This window comes from Micropterus salmoides, unplaced genomic scaffold, assembly GCF_014851395.1.
Source record: "Micropterus salmoides isolate LMB-PRFRI ecotype aquatic unplaced genomic scaffold, ASM1485139v1 Ms_hic_scaffold_23, whole genome shotgun sequence".
NCBI classification, from domain to species: Eukaryota; Metazoa; Chordata; class Actinopteri; order Centrarchiformes; family Centrarchidae; genus Micropterus; species Micropterus salmoides.
Genome location: NW_024041484.1, coordinates 7,379,607 through 7,403,947, shown reverse-complemented (window position 1 = coordinate 7,403,947; position 24,341 = coordinate 7,379,607). Strand labels below are relative to the sequence as shown.

The 24,341-nt window shown below is 40.1% G+C and overlaps 1 protein-coding gene across 1 annotated transcript in view; it reads right to left on the bottom strand.

Moving 5' to 3' along the window:
• The window catches only part of camk1da (calcium/calmodulin-dependent protein kinase 1Da), a 79,060-nt gene that overhangs the window by 20,071 nt on the left and 34,648 nt on the right, over positions 1-24,341 (bottom strand). Inside the window, exons 3-5 of the mRNA XM_038738528.1 lie at positions 22,080-22,154; positions 2,573-2,711; positions 2,102-2,228 (exon numbers count right to left, since the gene is read on the bottom strand). Coding sequence (XP_038594456.1) covers positions 2,102-2,228; positions 2,573-2,711; positions 22,080-22,154 — 341 coding nt within the window. The remainder of the gene's footprint in view (positions 1-2,101; positions 2,229-2,572; positions 2,712-22,079; positions 22,155-24,341) is intronic.

The window sequence follows — 24,341 nt, the reverse complement described above, 5'->3', positions numbered from 1 at the left end:
TTGCATTTTAAACTGTAAGGTTACTTTTTGGAATGATGCTGAGATGAAGACAAATACAGAAAACTGAGGTTTTGCATTGACTTATTCCTTGAATTAAAATATCTATATCAACATGTTTACATACATAATTTTATTTTATTTTTTTAACATCTGGCCAGTGACAATGGATATGAAATTAGCCTTCTTGGCTACCTCTGGTTCATTTAGTATTATTTTTTCTGTTCTGTAAAAATGGAGATGTCACTGGAAGACTATTAAAGTGGAGCTGCTTGCAGGTGTAATACATCTAACAGTTGATTCTAGTTTCATAAATATTACCAGCACTGATACAGCAGATATTTTGGTCGGGCATGTACCATTAAATGGTTTCATGACATTCTTCATTTATAATTAAGAATAATATTGTAATTTTGTTAAATAAAAGTTGCAGACAGTGATGGATCTAACTGTAAACCAATAGATTAATGTGTAATGGAGAGAAGGTCATTGCAATTCGACAGGATGATAAAACATGCAGGACTGTTCAAAAATGTGTTTTCCAGGAATTTATAGTTCTTTAGGAATTTCAACTTCCTACCATTTTAAAACTTAGTTTTACTACTGCCATCAGTTAATGAACAGACCCCAAGCTGCAGTAAATATAATGTCATTTTCTTACAGTGACACATTCAACAATAGTTCCACAGCCTTTGTGAACATGCCAAATTTGATTTCTGTTGGAGAACTCTATGGGCCCAGGGAGGTGACTTTGTCAGGGGAAGGGGAAGTATAGTAAAACAAAACATGTGTGCACATGCACATCGCTCAGGTCTGGTTTTCATTTGGTGCGTTCTGAGTTATATTTAGACACACATTGTCTGGAGTGGAAATGCCTTGTGGCCAAGCAAACCTCTGTAGGAGGGCGAAGAGGCTGGGGGTCGGGGGTGAAGCCCAAAATGAGCTGGATGGGATAGTTGGATGACATGTGATGACAAGAGCGAGGGAAAAGATACTTGAGGATTTGACCATTTAAAGTCAAATCTCTTATTATTTTGAGTGAGTGTGTGCCTCCGCATGTGTATATCTGAGTCATATAACTTCTAAAACTTTTAAAAATACTGAACTGTTACACAACATGAACTCCAGTGGGGTTTAATTTGGTTGGTCTGTTGGGGGTGCTACAAAATCAATTTCAACAGTCCACCATAAAATTTGAAACTGTTATTTATGTATCTGTCCGTCTGTATTTCTCTAACAGATTTGTTTATGTGAGAGTTCATGTGATGTTTGTCAGAACAACCAGTCTATTTGTGTTCCAACATGGAAGTGTGTGTGCAGTCAACACTGAACATCTGTCTCTCCTAACAACACACACACACACACACACACACACAGTTCTGCTCTGTTCCATGTTGACTCTTCAGAGTAGGGTGGTCTGTCAGGGAGTGATAAGTACAATTGGTGAGCATGTGAGGTGCACATAGACTTGACTATTTGAGCCCCCACACACACAAATATATTATTACAAACACATGCGCACACACAGCCCTCCAGATCACAGTGAATGAACAAAGATGATGCAGGAAATATAATTGTTGTCAGATGGAAACATGCGCTCTTTGAATTTTTCATGTGTTTTGTTGAACTGACACCTGAAGAAAATAAAGTAAAGACAGCTCGGTTCATATTTACACTCATACCTCGGGACACGTGAGTGTAAATAGGTTCATGAGAAATAAAAACTTGTGTGTGAGCTATGACATCCATCACCAAACCATGCTGTTTATGTAAACACAAAATCAAGTGCCTATTCTCTAAACCCCTCCCCTGGAACTGGAGAAGATACGACCCTCTGAACAGAGGACCTGTTGTGTTCCCATTATGTGCCAAATGAATCTGGGGAACATAGGAACGGTACCTTACAGCTTATAGCAGTGACCTAGGGTACTACGTCTGTCTGAAATATAGACTCAGTTGTTTCAAAAGAGTTTCAAGTGGCACATTTGGCACCATTATCATCATATACAACATACTTTATGTGCCGTGCAAGAATGGAAAGCTTGACAGGAGGATGATGAAGGAGAATGAAATGATGGAGGCCAGGGGCGACTGACCAACTTACCAACATATCCCGGGGTGCCGCAGGCAGTGGACATGACATCACCGCTGCCCTCCATCTTGGAAAGACCAAAGTCGCTGATCATGATCTTTGACTCGTCTTGGGGATTAAAATACAGCAAATTCTCTGGCTGGAGGGAGGATACAGAGAGAAAAGAAAGAATGAAGTCTTTTAATTCTATTTTGTGGTTTTCATTATTATTTTGTTATTATTTGTTAACGTCAGAGAAAAATCCAAACAGCTAATAAAGAAAATAACATATACAACCCTCTTTCTTTCCCCATTCTACACTGTGCTGGTTTATGGAGGCTCTGACCAATCCCCTCTCTTCAAACAGCCGGCACACGCCACGCTGACCCACAATGCACTGCATGTGTGGAGCCACTGCCCTTGTTGCTGCAGTAAATCATTGGCCGTCAAGTGAGAACAAACCACTCGTGTGGATTTAAAATGTGGGAGTGTGTGTTATAGTACCTTCAGGTCTCTGTGTACAATGCCCATCTTGTGCAGGTAGTTCACAGCGTCCAAGACTTGTCGGATCAACGTGCTCGCATCCTTCTCCGTGTAGAAACCTTTTTCCACAATTCGGTCGAACAGCTCGCCACCGGATACCCTGCAGAGGAGTGTGTGTGTCAGTGTATGTTTGTTAGAAAAGTTGGCATGCCTGCACACAATCTGTCGCGCACACATACACACACGGCTGTAACCCGGGGGGGAGGGGGGAGACTTCTGGTAATTTATGAGCTGTAGTTGTTTCCAGCCAAGAGTATGTGGAAGCTTTGAGGCATGTGCTACCTCACTCACACACACACACACACACACACACACACTCTCGTTTATACATCATTTACCCTGCAGAGGTGTTTAACATACCTCTTAACATTTTCATGTTATTTTTGAAAGTGTCAAAAAAGTTAGAAAACGCATTCTCATATATTTATCCTTCGTACTGATTCACAACTGGATTTTTATTAATGGACTTTTCTATGTTTCTTATGCAGTATCCAAAATATCCAAAACATCCAGAATATTCCTAGATTATTCCTTATTTGCGTGAGTTTGTGTCTCTGTATGCCATAAAGATGTTTTTAGTGCAGATGATGAAAAATCTCCCTAGATACAATCTTTCCAGTGAGACAGCTATACCTCCTTCATGTTCTGATCTTAAAAAGGAAATAAATTAAATTCCATTATCGCCACAGCAGCACAATTTTAATACACATTTTAGATCAATCACCTTTTTTTGCAGCTTCTTTGACAGAGAATTTGAAGAGTTAATTTGCAAAAACAGATAAATGCCATCCTTAAAATAAATAAAGCAACATCATCTTGATCGATATCCCCTTGGGTGCACTATAAAAAAAAACAAAAAAAACAGGGTTTATGAAAATTAATAGTATTTGCAATATTTTATCAAAACAACTCAACAAAGCTTGATTGATGTTCCATGGGGAAGAAAAACATGATTTAAAAAATGTGATATCGGTTGAACTATTAACTATACTGAAACTAGAATGACCGGCCTGTGGTTGTACACCTCCACGAACCAGTCAAGTTGCAGTTTACATCCATGTCTGCCCAGACTCACATAATATATGTGGGGAATACTTTGAAGGAATTAAATAAAAAGGTATAGAGCGCATTTTGTTTGGCTAAATGTAACTTGATTCCAGTGAATATACATTGTTGAACAGATTAATGAAGGATTATTATAGCTGTATTGGCTAAACAGGTACACAAAACCGAACCTCCCGTTCTGCTCCTGAGTTATGGTGTTAAATAAGGGCCAATGATGAGTTTTCCAGGACATTATAATGTCATAGTAAAGTTCACCTTTGTCACCACTTTCCTTTCAAACATCTGTTTGAACTCTAATCAGTTAATCCTTTAGACCAAGTGGATGTTTGTGCCAAAATTAAAGAAATTCCCAAGGTCACCTGAAAACATAATGCCTGCAGACACAGCTATTGCCAGCACGTAGGCTTAAAAAAAGAGAAAAGAAAGAAAAGAAAAAAACAAAAACTCCTACTAAAGCAGTAAAATATTCTGACATATTTAGAGTGCAACTCTTTGTATGCAAACAGAATGAAACCCATCAATGCTGGTAAAAAAAGGAAACATTTGACCCAAGAAACACAATTGTTCATCTACAATTTCTCCCCTCTGGTAGATTCTTTCAATATTTAGTTTGATATTTAATGACTTCAGACCACAAGAAATGACTTGTTCAGGTATACATACAGTTGGGAACTGGCTCTGGTTCATCATCTGCTGTGCAGACACATAGCTCCCCCTGCTGGAGGATTACCTCTTCCTTCACTTCACAATATTATCTGATCTAAATGTTTGCATGTTACAGTATATTTGCAAATTGTAGAAAAAAGTGCCAACATAAGTAAGCAGCATGTACGTAGTAACTGCAGCAACACAGACGCAATAATTGTAATATTACTAGTAATATAATAATAATAATAATAATTGTATAATAATAAAATTATAATAAGTAGTAGTAGTAGTAGTAGCAGCCAACCAACCTTGTAGTATTATCTATATATTGCATGTTTATACTTTGTTATGCTTTAAAGTGTAATTAAGGACACACATACAGAGGCATTTGTACACAAGCCCTAATACACACCCGTGACCACAAATGTGCACATACAACACCACAGAGGCACAAGAATGCACAAAGGGAAACATGTGCATGCGTGCAACTTTGTGCACGCATCTGTGGGACGTCGTCACGGCGACAGATCAGATTAGAGCCTGTAGAAGTTAAACTCTAATGAAGTTTCTGAAAAAAAGAGATCAGAATTAATTGCTAATCCTCTCTCTCTTCAAAGAGGGCAGCGACTGGTTGGGTTTCAGACGCAGGCATGTCTGGGAATGACAAGAAAGGGATAAACACACAGATGCACGCGCGCACGCACAAACAGCAAAAGGGAGATCAGCCACCAGGCTGCATGGTTGCATAAGCGTTTGCGTAAGGACACCATGGCAATCAGACAGCTGCACCCACAAAAGAACACACAGACACACACACATACATACACCCAAGCACAGATACAGATGTAAAGGCAGTACCACTAACACACATAGGCAAAAACATATTAAAAGCAAGCGCATACACATAAACACACAAAGACAAACATGAAAAGCACAGAGGGGCACATACAAGGTCACACACACACATCAACGGCAAACATACAGTACACACACAATGAACACAATGGCACACACATACACACAGCCAGTAAGACAAGGCTGAAGGATTGTCAAATTCCCTCCGTTCAGCTTATGTCTTTTGATAAACAATAAAGAAAATTCAAAACATCCAATATGACAGAGGTCAAAGGTCACAGCACCCTGATGTGTATCAATGTGCCTATACTAAGTAGTAGTGATTGAGTGAACAAGGGACTGATTTTGGAACAAACTCCAGTGTACATACAATTAAGGCTACACATGCAGCTGGAGCCCAGAAAATACATTGCTGGTATATAAAGAAAAAAATTACCCAAAAAACACAAAACAATGCTCGATAGATTGATAATTATATAGTTAAAAAAACACAAAGAAAAAGACAGTAAAACGGATACATTACACAGAGACAAAGCAGGTACATTATGAAAAACAGGGACATAAAACACAGAAGTGTAAACTGTTCTAAGGTTTAACATTTTTCAGTTTTTCATAAATGGGATATCTAAGGGAAGGCATTATTGTGAAGGAGTACGGTATTCCATATTACTAAGTCTAAAAAGTGATGATTTAAAAAAAAAGGGTCGCTTACTAAGGTCGCTTACAATCGGACAGGGTATCAACAAAATAACATGACTTAGAATTTCTAATTGCCCTGACACATTTGTTTCTCAACTATAAAGATCTGCCAATCCGTAGAGGACTTTGAACCTTGTGCTTTTGCCCATGCTACATCCCTTACCTTAACATCTCTGAGATTTAAGGTGAGAACTAAGGATCTATTTTTTACTCTGTATTTCTTAAAAGGGAGCATGCTTATTTATAAAAATTAAAAAATGGCTTGGGGTCAGGAATAGAACATAACCTTGTGATACCACAGAGAAATAAATCATGAAGAAAAGCAGTGGTTGGGGAGTAATGGATTACATGTAACTTGTTACGTAATCAGGATACAAAAAATTTGTGGCTGTATTCTGTTACAGTACAGAAAAAAAAGACGCAATCAGATTACAGGTACATTTCAGGGATTACTCATAGGGATTACTTTAAGCAGAACATTTCTATGGAACAGATGGCGTAGTGCTATTTGCCTCCCTGTTTCCTGTAAAAACACAAAGCTACAGAAGGATGTGTCGCACATTACTCTGTGCGGACTGGTTTCAGCTCCCAGTGAGCAGACACGGCAGCTGAACCAGGACCAAACAGGCCCTGATTACTGCCATATTATTATTAGGATTTAGAGAGACATTTAATGCTAGCAGTTCGAATTCCTTTGGCAGAGACATAGAGACATAGAGTTCCTCACAAGAAATAATCCTTAATTTTACAAGTCAACCAGGTTTTTGTTAGAATTCAAATATCTGGATAGGTTTCTTGACCCTAGACTCTAATGGAGTCCAGGTTTGATACCAAGCTTTTCACAGTCATGTGGATTAATCCAAGGTCTCTGGGGTTAAGGAAGTCAAAATGAGTATACGCTAAAAGTTCATTAGCAGCCACATTTCTCAAACCAGGCACATGGTCATACAGGGAATTAACTTTAGATTGCCATTTATTCACACCATTTTGACCATGCCACCTGTGAGTGGTGATAGCAAAACTAGGGATAAAATTAGACTGAAAAGATGTAATAACATTGCACGTATAACTGGCATTAACATGGGATAACATAAAAATCTATGTTCAACAACAAACAAAGTTATGTCTGCCTTTGTCGTTAGAAAGCCACCTCAAATATAATAGCCTACTGTTTCACTATGATTACATGCTTAAACAGCTAAAGCCACAGATGAACAATTAGTCTACAACAATACACCGTGCAGAGTAGTGGTTTTGATAGCCCACTAATCTGTGAAAACTTTTAGGTGTTCCAACTACATTGCAAATACTTCAGACTAAAGGCACCGTCTCTCCCAACACTTAAAAGCTGTGAGCTGTTAGCTGTTGTGAGCACAACATCTGCACTACATGCTGTTAATTGTTCATCAGCTGATAGAGATCAACATCATACCTGCAGCCTCATATGCACCTGTACTCTCTATTACTCATGTTAAGTTCGCTTACCTTACATAATAGGCCTTTTTCAGGGCAGACATTTTGACCTGTCATATAGCACGGGTATTAACAATATAATCTAAAGAGGCCCTGCATATTTTTTTTTTTTTATAAAACTTTGTTACCTTTTTTGTTCAATTTAATGTTGCAGCTTAGTCTTTTGTAATTGTTATGCTGTTTTTGGATGTATGGATTTACTGTGATGCCATACACAGTTATACAACAAGAGGTTGTAAAAAAACGACAACTAATAACATTAACGATGGGGCGCCTTTTATTCAAGTGTCCCAGTAAGCCATGACAGTGAACCAACCAGCACAATACCAGGACCCTGAAACAGAAGCAGCTCCATGGAATTTAGCCATCATTCATTTTTTTGTTTGCCTTGCCAAGTTGGCATGAATCAGCTTCATCACATATTCACCCTCTCCATGAATCTGTCTTATTTCCTCTCTTTAACTTTATTGCTTTTTTACAGACTTTCAATCAATCTACAATGAAAATAACACAACAAATGCATCATTTTAAATTTCAAGTCATCTACAGATGCTAAAGCACAAAAATGTTTCTTTTTTTCCCCATTTCTCAATCATTCCCGTTCCACCAACCCTTCCAATCCATCGCTCCTATGTCAGTGGATCTCTTTAGAGGCAGGCAGCCGCATCGCTCTCTCGAGGCGATGGCTGTGCATCATGGCTTGACAGCGAGTCCTTTTTATGAGCATGTGTGTATGTGCGATACATGCTCTTCTCCGTGGCAGAGATGAAAAGCCATTACAATCTTGGGACCTGACTGACTAATCACAGCAGAGTCTGAGATCTGACCAGAGATGCTGAGCTGCTGCGATGATTAGTTGCAATCAAGGGAGGAAAGCCCTATTGTTTCTAAGACTGCATTTACACCTACGGTTTGCTTGCTTTGATCCAGCTGATGTTTATTCACATGAACACTTAAAACCAGATTAAGGCAATTCTGTGGAAATTGTCATGTAAACACTATAATTACACTAATTGTACTGTATTATACTCCTAATTTGTGTTAGCATAACCTGATTAACATTTATCAGCACTATTAAGAAATAGATCTATAATTAGATCTTATTTGGGCATTTGATCTTGCTTTGAATTTGTGTGTGCACAAACTTAAATAATGGATATAAAATCCAACACAATCTCTCCATTTTCATGTTTCTTATTTTGTAGAATTTATAAAAATGAACTGTAGAATGTAACGCAATATCAAATGAAATGTATTAAATCTAATTAACTTGCTGATGTAGTAAGCATCGTACAGTGGGTAAGCTAATGGTGGATATCAGACAGAAGTTGACAAAATAAATGCTTCTTCTCCTCGTTCTATACAAAACATCTAACTTACGTGACAGATGCTGTTATAACAGCGTAACTCCTGTAAGGAATCGGGAGGTGCGTAGCGAGTGTTTGATTGTCCGAGCGGCAGAAAGTGATGGTGAACGCGAGCAGAGGAAAATATTCTGGCAGTAAATGTACGGTGTCGGTTACAGTGTGTTGGCTTCTCAAGACCAAGAAAAGTTTGTTGTTTCCCCACCTGCTAGAAAAGTGAAGCCTGTGTGCGCTAGCTAACATCTCCCCTCCCCTTCAGACTGCGCAGCTGAGCAGAAACGCTTAAATAACTTCAACAATTATTTGTCAGTTTTCAGATGAGTCTGAATAGTGGTTGTTAGGAAAAGAAAGGACTGTGGTGACTGGAGGAACTGAGGTTATTACAGCTAATTAGTGATGCAAGCTAGTCCTTTTAAAAGAATGAGGAGATGTTTCTTTTTGGATTTTAATGTGAAAATAAAATGCACCTCAGAAGGGAGGAGGTTCCTCATGTTGCCCATTTTTTTTATATTATGTCAAAAGCTGTAAAATGAAGACACAAAAGACAAACATGGACATTGGGGTGATGCCCAAAACATGCTGTGCCATAAATGTAACATCACTGTGGAGAGCATCATAACCAACCAAATTACTTTCCCCAAATCTCAAGGTTGTAGTTCCTCCCCACTAGACTGATATTTATTTATTATCTGCTCTAGCATTTCCAACTATTTGGTTGTTATTTGGAGGTATGGTGAAAATAATTGTTGTGTTGTTGACGTGAAATTACATACTTTTCATTGGAAAACGTAAAATTTTCTTGGGGAGTACCCCCTAACCGCCCCCCCCCCACTCCCTCAACCACGGCCACAACCAAAACATTAATCTAAAGCTCACATTAAACTCGGAAAACACTGACATTTTTAGCTATTCTAATGTGCAGCGCATGCTCATGGACACAAGAGCAATGTCGCTTAGACATGTTGTGTTGGGGTTTTATATTCAGACAAAAATTCTGCTTCACCTCCGCTGCTAAAACTCCATCCTAGGGGAAACACTGCAAGGTGATTTACCACAGTCACTGATCAATATCCGCTCACATCCGCTGGGTTGACTGCCTTCACTACTATGCTCTGTGGTTACATCACTATGAATAGTATTGACATAAGTGGAATTGTTGCGAAACTGGGAAAGTACCCTGGCAGCCAAAAAACAGGTAGGCAGATACAGGTCCAGGTAGCGGAAACCCAAATACAAAAGCAAAATCAACAATGCAGCTAGGATGAACTATGAGAGTATGAGTACAAAAAAAGTCTCTCGATTGCATCCGCATTTCCCTCTTTTCCTTGCGTCTCTCTGTGCATCCTCACTGGGAGGGACTAAGACGCAACCATGCGAGTAGAGGAGAAATGTTTTTAGAGAAATGATGCGTCTTTTCTTTCGCGGCATCATATGAAGCGACAGCGACAGTTGATTGCAGCTGGATCAGATGTCATTTCGCTTTAACAGCTGTACAGACTTTGATGGAGCTGATGTGCTCTACACACTAACACAACACTAATAAAATGCAGTTATCACTGCAAGAGCGGTATGTTGTCTCTCTGTAACCTGCATATGAATAACAACCGCTGCATTCTGTATTTATACTGTGTACTGTGGCCTGCCACTTCAGGTCCTGTCCTGTACGGACAACTTCATCTGGGCTGCCAGTCTGCAGGTGGTTAGAAGCGGCACAAAAGCCAGCTAAAAACTGAAGAAATGTTGCATTGACCACTTATGACTGGAGCAAGCTGCTATCAACCGTTCCAACTGGTAGGAGCTCTGCTACACAGGTATAAAACAGCTGGAAATGGAGAGGAATGTGAAAAAAATAACAGAAAAGACCAAGGAGACACACAGCCATGTCTGCTCCCTCTAACTCAGACTTTGCAATACAACTTGTGGATCAAGAATTGGACTCTATAGTCATCAAAGAACACACCGTTAACGAGGAGGAATGTCATCATCGGACTCGGTGGACTACCAGCAAGCAGACAAGCTCAAAGGTATGGAGGGGATTATTTCTACTGGCAGAATGCGTTTCTATTAATTATTCACTCAATCAACTGTATTTTTTGATATTCTGAGTGTGAAATCATTATTGAATAACACAGAATATTATCATGGTGTCTTTTGAACATTTGAAATTATTTTTTAGGCTAAATGTTTCATGGGAAATTGAAATGATGTAACTCATATGAAAGCCAATGGTTTGGAATTATGATGATGATATATTTGTGTTTCAGGCTTACAGACTGACTTTAATTGTATCCATAATTAATTTTTTTTTCTAATAAATGAAGAAAGTTGTCTGCGGTCCTTTTGCTGTTCAGGCCTATGATGAACACATATTTTTAACTAGATGGGGGTAAATCACAAAACAAATCAAATATAAAACTTGTGTTGGTGATACACTTGAGTTTAATCTGTTATCTGTCTTCACTCTGGTATAAAACTCCGATCAGCTGCAGCATCCAATCAATAACCAATATCCAATAAGAGGGCGTGTAGGTCAGTAAAAGGACGGCCTGCAAGAAGGTGGACCAGAATGACTTCTGGTTAAAGCGAGGAGCAAGGAAATCAACTAAGAGACTTGGGATGTCCCCGATGAGTGGGAATGAGCTGGTTACGTATCTGCAGGGCTGATGAGGAAGAGTGGAAACAGGTGAGCAGGTGGGCGGGGAAGGTCTGGTGAATGGGACGAGAGGGAAAGAATTTACTGCACAGGGCAGAAGGAAGTAGCTGGATGTGGGAGTGAGTTGACTGGGACAGGAGAAAAAGTCAGAGGGCATCTGGTTGACAGGACGAGAATGGCAATGAATGTGTGAGGAAGTGGGAACGTGGCTGGAGTGAGGGACTGAGGAGCAAACTGTGACAAGTATTTAAAATATTTTTATAAACCAGATGATCTGCTTAATGGAGGTAGCTTTAGCATGGGCAAAAGAGAGGAAAAGTAAGGAAAGGCTGGGTAAGTAGGTGAGGATGGGCTCGAAATTGTAATTAATATCCAACATAAAAAAGGGGTGTGACTAGATCTCGTGGCACGAGATTAATATATAATATAATATTGTGACGAGCATTCTCGTCAGGTAAAAAGCTGTCTCGCGAGACTCACGCAAATTACATTTTTCACACGCTGTCAAGCCACACATTAATTTTCTCAAACAGTGAAATACAAATGTATAACTGAAAAGATAGACTCATGGAGCGAATCAGCTCCACCCAGCAGACTGACACCGGCGTACGCTGTAATAGTAATCAGCTGAACCCACTCGCGCTGTGAGTCCAGACCTTTTTATATACACAGTCACTGGTCCAGAGAGCTGTGACGAGTGACGTAGCTGGTAGAGTTTTGCAACATAAACATCTAAAAAGCAGCCTGCTCTGTGTGGGACTGTGAGCTGCACCGGAAGTTAACATGTATGGATTTGTGGTGAAATTTCTGCCTGATCACAAGTGTTTCTGTTACTTTCACACGTGTTTCACATGCAGTCCCAAACTGCATCGGTCAAATGGTCTCAAGGGGATAACATTACCAGCGGATCAAAAACATAATGCACTGCAGAGTATAGGGCAGGTACGCTTCTCATTAAATGATGACGTTAGTCTGGTAATATTCTGCCTTTTCTCTGGACATGTCAGAGATCACACATCTGTGGGAAAGATTCTGAATGTGCAGAAAGTTTTGACCATGAGCAAAAAATCTGCTGAAACAAAGGAGCTATTAAAGTCTTGGAGTTTATAACTAAATTAAAATATTTTTTTTATCATTATGGTGAAAAGTTGCAAGACTAAATCATGAAATAGCAGGGATGATATTAAATAAGTTGATCTACAGGAGAAATAGATCTGAAAGCAACACAGAATGACTTGAGAGCTGCACTGACTTATATTCTGTTATAGTTAGGTTATAGATTTTGAATAGGCACCTGCCACCTGAATTTTGTGTTTCTCTTTATATAAATAAAATAAAAAATCACCATAAACTGCTGCAGAAAAATTCATCAGAATGCAGGAAATAAAGTGTTTCATGCTCAGAATTTTCATATAATTAAGCATTAAAGATTTCTTAAAAATAGTATTAAAATCTGGGCTCGATCTCGTAAACCCAATCTCAAATCTGGTCTCGTCTCGTGGGTTAAGTGTCTCGTCACACCCCTAATAAATACATATAAAAAGTACAAAAGAAAGTAGCCCATAAGATGCCCCACACTGAACGATATCGTCCATCGCAATGTTTCACTGTGGACATCGTCATATATCATTTCAGTGGACATTGCACAACCCTAGAGTAGACATTTAACCACTATTGATGTCCAGTTAATTGCATTGATGTTTAAAGCAATGAACTGTATGGGTTGCATCAGAAAAGAAAACTTTATACAAATGTAGTACTAAAACCTTAACAGCTGATGATCATCTTCTCATGATAGGATTTCACCAAAAACTGAGATATGCTACTAGTAAAGAACTGCCTAGGTTTTTGGGCGCTTGCTAGAGAGAATACTGTTTTATTGCCTTTTATCCTCTGAGAGACCATTGTTGAACTCTGCCAATGTTCCCTTGTTAGCAGAAGGGCAGAAGTGCATGTTAGATGCCTATTTGAACATAATGGTCGACCAAAGGTCAACAGTTGGTGAACACTAACACCTGCGTCCTGCTGCTTCTGATTTTCTGAAGAAGAGGCAGCAAAAACAGAAAAAACTATATTTTAAGAATGAAAATTATACAAAATGTCTATTTACTGGCAACATATCATGCCTAAGACTTGATGACAGCCTCATCATAGTCAGATGCTGCATACTTTGAAATATTTCCTCCTGTATTTGTTAGAAGACAGTTTCGCTCTACACTACATGCGTTAAAAGAAATCTTTTGCTAATAAGTTGTTCACGATACAAACAACATCAGTTATAAAGACCACGTTGCACTGGGTTGCATCGTTTTCATAGCAGCACAGACTGATTGCCTCCCTGCGGTCGAGGTTACATAAGACAAGCTGTGATGAACAGGAACGAAGTAAATCCTGGTTCCTAAATGAGATTCTGGTCTGCCGAACCCCCCTCCAACATCTCAATAAATGCACATAATGATAACAAACGACGCTACTTATTACAGTAGTGATTGGTACAAATTGGTGCCGCAGAGAGCCTCACTTTCTGTTTGCTGAAGCACTGCTGGAATTTTTGCTTCGATAAAAAACACATTGCTGTCGCCAGTTACAGCAAATGATGGACACAAATGCTTTCTGTTTCAGCAGATCAGATGAATAGTGATGAAGCTACTGTGTACAGCTTAAGGAAAAACAGCCTGTGGCACTGAGGCCAGATGAAAAGAGAGCCTGAACTACTTTCTCTTCTGATGCATCTTCTATATTTTAGCATGTTTTTCACAGTGCAGCTTGTCTTTCTCCGATTCTTTCAACATAAGGCATGCAGAATCTTAAAACAGCACTGTCAAAACATTAGTCAAACAGAATAAGAAGTGACAAAATATGAGAGCAACGAAGAGGAGATGGGTTAGGCGTCTATTTATGGAAATGCAATGAGTGGCATGATTGAGGTGTGGTCCTGCTTCTGAAACTCTGCTAGATAGCTCCAATTAGCTTTTTGTTTGGCCATCTTTAGTCAGAGCACAAATCTGTAAACAGAACATTATCTCCATATAAAGATGATATGGTGAACGTGTGACAGACAATGAACAACATTAGCACTCAGCAGTGAGACGGAATCAAAACAGTGAATCTGTTGCCCATAAAACCAAAGCAATGAGCTAAAAGATGCTAAAATGCTATGTAGAGCTAAGGCAACTGCAGAATCAGATTCTCTGTAGGTTCATCAAGACTAACCCCTTTCCCATCACACAGTTATTTGATCCATTATTAATATAACAATATTGATTGATGCAGCTTTAAGTTCATTCATTTTGACTGAAAAAGCTCAGTGTTAATAGTACATTTCAATATATGCTCAGTATTATTTAAGAAATATATAATTGCATCATCTACATAGTAATGACATACATCTCAATGCATGTACGTTATGTATGTAACATACCTATAGCTCAAATATCAGCTTCCACCTGGGTAAGTTTCTTAAATATGCTTTGTCTTCAGACAGTGTGAAATATGGTCAGCAGATAAAAATGCAGCTACTTCAGATTTTATGTTTTGCATCATTTTAAAGACATCACAACAGACCTCATGCTCATAATGCCACCTGCTGCAATTCTCAAGGCCACCCTGAAATGTTATAACCCATGTTAACTATGACCCTGTAACTATAGAAACTGAACAATATTCCAATATATGGTGCCTGAAAAAAAAAAAAAAACAAGATCAGAGGGAAGTAAAAATGGTGAGCAGGTGAAAGGCAAGAGGTGATGGTGATGGAAATAGGGTGCGAGAGGGAAGGAAGGAAAGCAATGAAGTGTACAATGTGGAGAGCAGATGGTGTGAGAGAGAGGGAGGTGTACAAGAGGACAAAGGAGCAGGGTGGGTTGGTGGGTTTTTCCTGCTACGGTCTCTGTCACACTCTGTTAGAATTAAAACAGTCTTTTGCTCTAAAAGCAATTCATTTGATCTTTCAGAATGAGGTGCACTGTCTAAAACTTTTGGGATGATGACTTATTGACTGAAGACCCGTGCTATAAAGTACAACAGAAATAAGTACACAACCAGCAGTATTTGTAATAAACTCAATTGCTGCTAACAAAAAACTCCACTCCGAGTGATGAGAGCCTATTTCTTATATTTGGATAAAATGGAAAAATCTGCATCTGTAATTTATGTAGTAAAAGAAACTAACGAGCGGCGGCAGACAGCCAGAAAACAGAAATGCTCTGTTAACTGGTTTATTTTTGACAACAGGAACCTTAAACAAAGGGTTAACATTGTAGGTAAACAGCTTAATCAGCTGACGTCTAGCCAACGGAGGGATTTCAGGTGATGTAATACTTCTCAGCATACATGTTGGACTAACTGTGAAAGGCCGAATGTGTTTCTTAATTTACCATTAGAGTATCTGAAAAGAACAAGGTTAATCTCTGTGCTCACTGTGACTGGAAAGATATCACTTCTTCAGTTCTTCAGATAGCTACAGTATCTCACAAAAGTGAGTACACCCCTCACATTTTTATAAATATTTGATTATATCTTTTCGTGTCACAGCACTGAAGAAATGACACTTTGACTGCAATGTAAAATGTAAAGTAGTGAATGTACAGCTTGTATAACAGTGTAAATTTGCTGTCCCCTCAAAATAACACATCACACAGCCATTAATGTCTAAACCACTGGCAACAAAAGTGAGTACACCTCTAAGTAAAAAAATGTCCAAATTGGGTCCAATTAGCCATTTTCCCTCACCGGTGTCATGTGAGTCGTTAGTGGGTAGCCAGTGGAGGTCACACAGCAATGGAATGGAATGCAGCCCAAAAGGACTCATGTCACTCCATTGCTGTGTGACCTCCACTGGCTACCCATGACCTCCAGAATCAGATTCAAGTCACTAATGCTTGCATACAGAGTGACTACTGGGTCTGCACCTTTCTACCTAAACTCCATAATACAAGTTTACGTTCCTTCTCGGCCACTACGCTCCTCCAACGAACGCTGCCTGGCTCTGCCATCCCTTCACACAAAGCAATCCCAGTCCCGGCTGTTCTCATCTGTGACACCACGATGGTGGAACGAGCTACCACGTGCCATCAGAGCAGGGGCGTCCCTCTCTAACTTCAAGAAGCTCTTGAAAACTCATCTCTTCCGAGAACACTTCCTCTTATAACACGTCTTACTCCTAACATCTAACATGCACTTTGTGTGCTCTTCTTCTTCTATCCCCTTACAATTATCTTGTATTTATTGCAATTTGTTAACTCCTGTTTACTTCTTTCCCTAGGTATTTACCCCATTGATGCGATATGTGCCATTAGCGCTTTCTAGTATTTATTGCTGCTTTTATTAATATGTATTGTCAGTTGTAGATCTCGTGCTGTATTTTATGCTCTGTTAATGATTGTAGGTTGTTCCTCAAATGTAAGTCGCTTTGGATAAAAGCGTCTGCCAAATGAGTAAATGTAAATGTTACAAGGTCTCTGGTGTGAATGGGGAGCAGGTGTGTTAAATTTGGTGTTATCGCTCTCACACTCCCTCATAATGGTCACTGGAGGTTCAACATGGCACCTCATTGCAAAGAACTCTCTGAGGATCTGAAAAATATAATTTTTGCTCTACATAAAGATGACCTAGGCTATAAGAAGATTGCCAAGACCCTGAAACTAAGCTGCAGTGTGGTGGCCAAGACCATACAGCGGTTCAACAGGACTGGTTCCACTCAGAACAGGTCTCGCCATGGTCGACCAAAGAAGTTGAGTGCACGTGCTCCGCGTCATATCCAGAGGTTGTCTTTGGGGAATAGACGTATGAGTGCTGCCAGCTTTGCTGCAGAGGTTGAAGGGGTGGGGGGTCAGCCTGTCAGAGCTCAGACCATACACCACACACTGCATCAAATGAATCTGCATGTCTGTCATCCCAGAAGGAAGCCTCTTCTAAAGATGATGCCCAAGAAAGCCCGCAAATAGTTTGCTGAAGACAAGCAGACTAAGGACATGATTACTGGAACCTGGTCTGGTGATCTGATGATTTGATTCAGATGGTGTCAAGCATGTGTGGCAGCAACCAGGTGACGAGTACAAAGGCAAGTGTGTCTTGCCTACAGTCAAGCATAGTGAGTGTCACGGTCTGGGGCTGCATGAGTGCTGCCAGCACAGGGGAGCTACAGTTCATTGAGGGAACCATGAATGCAAACATGTACTGTGACATGCTGAAGCAGAGCATGATCCCCTCCCTTCGGAGACTGGGCCGCAGGGCAGTATTCCAACATGATAACGACCCCTAACACACCTCCAAGACGACCACTGCCTTGCTAAAGCTGAGGGTACGGGTGATGGACTCGCCAAGCAGGTCTCCAGACCTCAACCCTATTGAGCATCTGTGGGACATCCTCAAACGGAAGGTTGAGGAGCATAAGGTTCAACTATCACCAGCTCCATCGTCATGGAGGAGTGGAAGAGGACTGGTGCTCTGGTGAACTTCAAGCCCAAGGGGGTTAAGGCAGTGCTGAAAATAATGGTGGCCACACAAAATATTGATGCTTTTGGACATTTTTACTTTTGGGTGTACTCACTTTTTGCCAGTGGTTTTGTTAATGGCAAATTTACACTGTTATACAAGCACTCACTACTTTACATTGTAGCAAAGTGTCATTTCTTCAGTGTTGTCAAATGAAAAGATAAATTCAAACATTTACAAAAATGTGAGGGGTGGACTTGAGATACTGTGCGGAAATCAGCCTAAAATATTGTTTTAACTACAGTAACTTTGTACGGAAGAAATAACATTCTTCATTAAAAACGACGAGTTCCTTTGCTCAGTTCAATACAGACTGTTTTGCTGCTACAGCCTTTTTATGACCAGTAGCTAACATTAACTTATTGAGTCTTATGCTACTGTTACAGCATTTAGTATTAAACCCTTAATCACCACATTCTGCAACAATGCTGTTCAGTAAAAGTAGCTTTAAAGCATTATGGATTTAAACAGTTTACTGGGTTTTTGGTTGACAACAAACTTCCACAAATAGAAATGTTCTCACCTGAGGTAAAAATACCATTACTTCTTCAGAATACGTTAACAAGGAAATAATATTCCTAATGCCTTAAGCTTTACATCTACAGAAGACACACTGCAGTCAGCTTTAAATAAATGCCTTTAGCCTAGATGTAAAATGTCACAATGTACCAATCTGCCTGCAGCTGAATATAAATACCATTTAATATAAGTGATGTCAGTTACAGGTCAGATGATGTCTGACTTAACTATGTCACAGTGACCTATTTAGGAGACAAATCTACCTCATAAACCTATTACTGACGATACTCTACAGCCACACCACAACCACCTGTTACAACCAGGCTACAGGAATCCTCTGTTTCTAATACTCTGCCATTAACACATTTGACATTTTTGTTCCTATTAAATTTGTTAAATACTGTACACCTTTTTTATTTATTGTTTTATTGTTATTTAATCTTTTTTTTTTAAATCAGGCGTCTCTAAGAACAAGAAATATTCACAGGAACACAACCAGCAAACAGAAACACCACTATGCAATAAACAAGGGATCAGTAAAAACAGTTACAAGAATCATAGAAAACATCAGATAACAAAGCTTTAAAAAGGTATAACTTGTAAGACCTGACACTGCTCTCCAACGGTCAAATTCATATATAGGGGGCTTTACCATTTGTCTTTTTACATGTGTAGAGACCTTGCTGTGTGCTCAAAAGCAAGTTTGTTTAGAAATTGAATCTCAGAGCAGAGCAGGCAGTTGATCAGGCTGTCAGCTGTTTGAAGCACCAGGAGATCGTTGGTAGGACACAGGCAGGGAGATCTGGCGTTGGGTGGGGAGCACCCACTAAGATGTGGTCCTCAGCCACCAAGAAGGAGAGGAAAGACCTGGTAATCTCTGAGGTAGTCAGAATGGAGGAGGAGCAATACAGAATCACAGCTGTTGGGCAATGGTAGCAAGGGAGCTGGACAATCTGGGAATGTGTAACCAACCGGCTTACCGATTTAGGAAAGATGTCAGCTCTGCAATGAACCCAACCCAAGCCTGCAGCACATCCTGTGTAGTTGTAAGAGCACTGACCCAGGGTCGATATGGATGGTGTCACAACCAAGTCATCAGGAAACTGGCAGAGATTCTGGAGGTAAGCAGACTGGAGGCTAACCACGATAACCCTCTAATGCAACATCATCTGATTCACTTTGTCAGGCAAGGAGCAGCAGTGAAGGCCACCACTCAGAGAGGGAAAAACGCCCTGACCCCTGGGAGTAATTGGAAGCTGAGGGTTGAACCTGAAAGACAGCTCAAGTTTCCAACTGAGATCATTACAACCTCTCTTCGGCCAGACATTGTCCTATGGTCAACAACTGACAAAGCAGTGATCGTGGCAGAACTAACAGTCCCATGGGAAGCAGGAATGGAGGCAGCCTTCGAATGGAAGAAGGATAAGTACTCAGAGCTGGCAGCTGAGTGCAGAGAAGTTGGGTGGAGGACAGCCAGGCTAGGTCAAGTTGGCTGCAGAGGCTTTGTGGGATCATCCACCCAGCGCTTCCTAAAGTCCATGGGCATCAATGGGGCTAAGTTGAGGAAGACCATAAAGGAGCTGGCTGAGGAAGCAGAGAAAGGGAGTTTCTGGCTTTGATTGAAGAGGAAAGATAATGCGTGGCGTAGGCAAGGATCTTAAGCATACTAGGGTCAGTTGCAGGGGGCGGCTGGGAGATGTCCCTGCCATTGCTCCACCATCCCAAGATGTTCTAGGAATAATGGAGCGAAACATCAATGAAGGGTGGCTCCCGGCTGATGACCCTGCAGCTGGCCTGATAGCACTGTCAGAGGTGTGACAGACATTTTATTTTTGCCATGCAGGCTTTCCTGTGCTGATACAGTGCAAAGCAAATATAAAAAGCTGCACTCTACATAATATTATCCTTACTTAAGTAGTACGGCAGAGTGCAACCACAAAATCATGTGGATTAGCTATTTAAAGTCATTCAAAAGTAAAATATTCACTTTTACAAGTTTATTCTCTAATTTAAAACTTAAAAAGTTGTGGTTTTACAGTATCACAAGACAAAACTTGTGGTTTCCTGTATTTTGATCAGAGTTGACATTAACATTGAAAGACGCACACAGGTGTGATAAGCGAACAGATAATCCGCTGACATCAGGTTCTAAGCATTGCCACTCTTGTTTAATCCATAGCCATGACTTCCACCTGAACTTGACTGAAATGTTTCCAGTACGAGTGCCAAACTTCCAGACCAACTTCCTTGTCCTCTTATGTAAGCAGCAGCAACCTTGCAGAGGATGTTAGTAGGGCACCCACGGGCGGACCACTGGCCATCCTGCTTCCCTCTACAGTTGACCATCAAAGCAGAGATGTAACTCATGTAAGAGAGGCCTTGTAGCTGTGTGGTGTGTTTGTGTGTGTGGTGTGTTTGTGTGTGTGTGTGGGGGAGGACGTGTGGGCTTTCTGCGTGTGTGTTAGTGCGTGAGATGTCATCTCAGTAGAGCTGTCACTGAAATGAAAAGTGTGCATCTATGTGTGTTTGTGTGGTGATGGGTGGGTGGACAGAAGAATAAGATTAAAAGAGTGAGAAAGACAAAGATAAATATTCTGGATTTCAAGAAATTCCTCTGTAATCTACCAGCTAGTTAGATCAAAATGAGAAAGTTGTACTGAGAAATTGCTCTTAAAGTCTTAAATTTTCTCTGAAAGGTTCTAATGTTCCCTATTTTTTTTAATGAAATAGAACTCACAATAAAAAGAGAGTTTGTATTTCTATATTCAACATAAAACCTAAAAATCTGTCAGGATGAACAGCATTTTATTTCTTTCACTAGTGATCCCTCACCTCAAAATCAAAACACTCCCAACTGTATTATCGGTCTTTAAAAACGATGTTGACAGCCCGTCACCCATCATAATGTTTGCTTAAGAAATGCAGCATTGCATCTACAAAAAAGAAACTTTTTAGCAGCAGAGTAAAGCTAGGTAAAGCTCCAAAAACGCTGCATCCTACATTGCCCTTAATGCAGTTAGATAGCTTCTTTTCACAAGACCGGGTGTCTCTGAATCAAATTACCAGGGTCAGGGTTGGGGTTGGTTGTTCTGTCCTATGGGGGACCAATTGAACACCAACTGAAAAGAGCTACACATCTCAACACACTCTAAAGCTAAATGCACTTTGACTCATACTGCATGATTAGAAGAAAAATGCCTGGAGAACCACAGCTTTCTCCTTATAAATAAGACAGGAGGCACCTACCTTTAACTTCACAAAAACCTTCCAGATTAACCTGCTTTTTTAAATGTACATGCTGACAAAATGTGAATAAAAAGTAAATTTCAGGCTCCAATGTTACAGCCTTTCTAGAACATTTTATTAGAACCGGTCGGTAGTTTGAGACCCCTGCATTAGACAGTCCCTGCCTCCTAAATGTAAAGGCTTTCTGTTGGAAATCTAGACAGGGACCTGCTGATGTCATCAGGGTTAGTTTTTTTAAACTTTGAAAAGCTCCCTCCAAAGTCACAGAAGACACGATGTGACTTTATACAGGCCGAGTAGTGCTCCTCATGACAGGTGAAATCAGTGGAGTTTCAGCGTGGAGCTAATGATCACCAGATCCCCTGATTTGGGGGGTCTGTTTTCTCGTCAGCTGTATTGTTCCAAAAACTGAAGTAGGGGGCAAAAAAAAGACCATAAAACTTCAACTCACAGCTGCATAATCAGGTAGAGGTGGTCTGGACTCTCGTAGATGTCCTCCAGCGCCACAATGTTCTCATGCTTGATCCTGCAAAGCAAAGACAAACCAACAGTTAAGCTTTTTATTTCAAATCTGCAACCTGTCTTATGCCACACAATAATCCATTAACAGAGGTGATTGCTGTTGAACTGCAAACACACAACATAACTGATAATTAGTAAGAGTCAGCAAGTAATCCTCCAATGGTGTTTTACCCAGCATATCCTTACTAACAAAACAGTCTCACCTCAAGGTCCATTTAGTAGCTGTTTTCATGTTGCTTTTGATCATATTACATGATATACATGATGATTTGCAAATGCAATCTGCTGATGAAGATCATGTGATGTAATTGAAAGCTCTAGATCAGATATTAAATGGACCTTGAGGTGAGATAAAGATGCTAATCTGAAAAAGACTGAGATGTGGGTGAAATAGTCAGTAATTATTAAACAGTAAGTGTAACTTCAACTGAGGTGTTTCTGCAAAAACATTTCCCAAGTCGAGAATGAACTTGCACACTAAACCGTTTCCTCCTAGCACAAGTTTTTCAGGGATTCGAACCAACAACCTTCCAGTCACAGGAGGCCCCCAAACCATTTTCATCTTCCACTCACATTTCTGCTTATTTCTGTCAGTTCTCTCCTGATTTCACCATGGTTACAGCGCTGTGATGAGTGTGTTTCCATCCTTCTATGTGTGTGTGTGTGTGTGTGTGTGTGTAGGTGTACATTTGTTATCCTAACACCTTATACCTTGAAGAAAAAACTATTGATTTTGTGTGTGGGTTAATCATCTTTTGCATTGTGAACAGAGGTAATTCCCCCTGCTCCATCTGTCTCTATCACTCACACACACACACACACACACACCAACCATACAGACAGGAATGCACAGCAGGCACGCAGGTGATAATCTAACACTTATTATGGAGCAGGTTGAAAAGAGATAATGTGTGTGTATTCAGGCCCTGCCTGGGATAATGAAGAGCTGGCAGCAAACAATCTGAGTGTAACGACAGAGTAGAGCATTCAGAAAAACCGTCTCATCCATTACAGGCTTCATGTTTCAGTTAGTCTTTCTCATTCACTGGCGATTGTAGGGTCAGACCTACTGACAAGGTGACATCACTATCTGTCCACTTTCTCACCTGGGTCTTCTTCTCTCTCTCTCTCTCTCTCTCTCACCCTACTGATAATCACACACAAGCAGCAACATGACATATATCTGATAATAAATAAAGCAAACAAAGTATTTATTTTGATACCAGTATAATACACTGCTAAGTAATGTGAAATCATTGTGTAGTCTCTCTTTCTCTCTCTCTCTCCCTCTCCATCTTCCTCTCCTTGTCTGTGTGCTGTCAACCACAAGGCAAGCATAACAACCAAACAGAGTATTTCTAACATAATAAGGGGTAGGAAGACGGAGGAGAACCCAGATCAATTTATAACGTTAATAAACCATATTGGGTTGCTACATCATTTAGACCTCACTCTGTCACCTGAACCTGACTTTCTAAGTCTTAAATCGACTTTGGCAGTAACTCTATGACCCTATGGCCCTCAGACGTAGTTTGCAAAATCCAACAGAGCTTAATTGTAAATGAGGAGGTCCCGGAACATAGAGACAGTGATGTTCCGGCAGGTCATGGGGAGAGAAAGAGTTATAGAATCAAAAATCCACAGTGCCTGGAGCACATTGGGCAACGCCTAGGTACTAGCTGTTAAAACTAAATACACAGTCATCACAAAGCATTGTTTATTTACATGTATTAATCAGAGCATTTCTCTGTTGAAGAAAGTTCTATTTACAACCACAAAAAGCAAACAGGCTAAGAAACCAAGCTAAGCGACGTCTTCTGTCTTTATATCTATCGATCTCCTCGCTCTGTGGGCGAGTAGAGGCTACTGGCTTCTCCTCTTCCCCAAAACAAACAGAACAGCTGATTACAGCAAGTAATAAAGCTCATTAAAAATCCTATTCCTCCGACGCTCAGGTGGACACAGACGTGAGCGCTGCAACTGGTCTGCAGCTCTTATTGGCTGGAAATGTTGTAATAACCTTCGAAACTGTATTGCTTTCTCTGCGCTGGAGTTATTTTAAGAACTTTATGCAGTTTGTTATTAAATGTGTAACAAACTTTATAGTGTCTCTCTCCATTATAAATCTGATGTTCATTTATAAATTTTACTCATGGATAGTCGTTACTAAATAATGATGCCTCTGCATCGC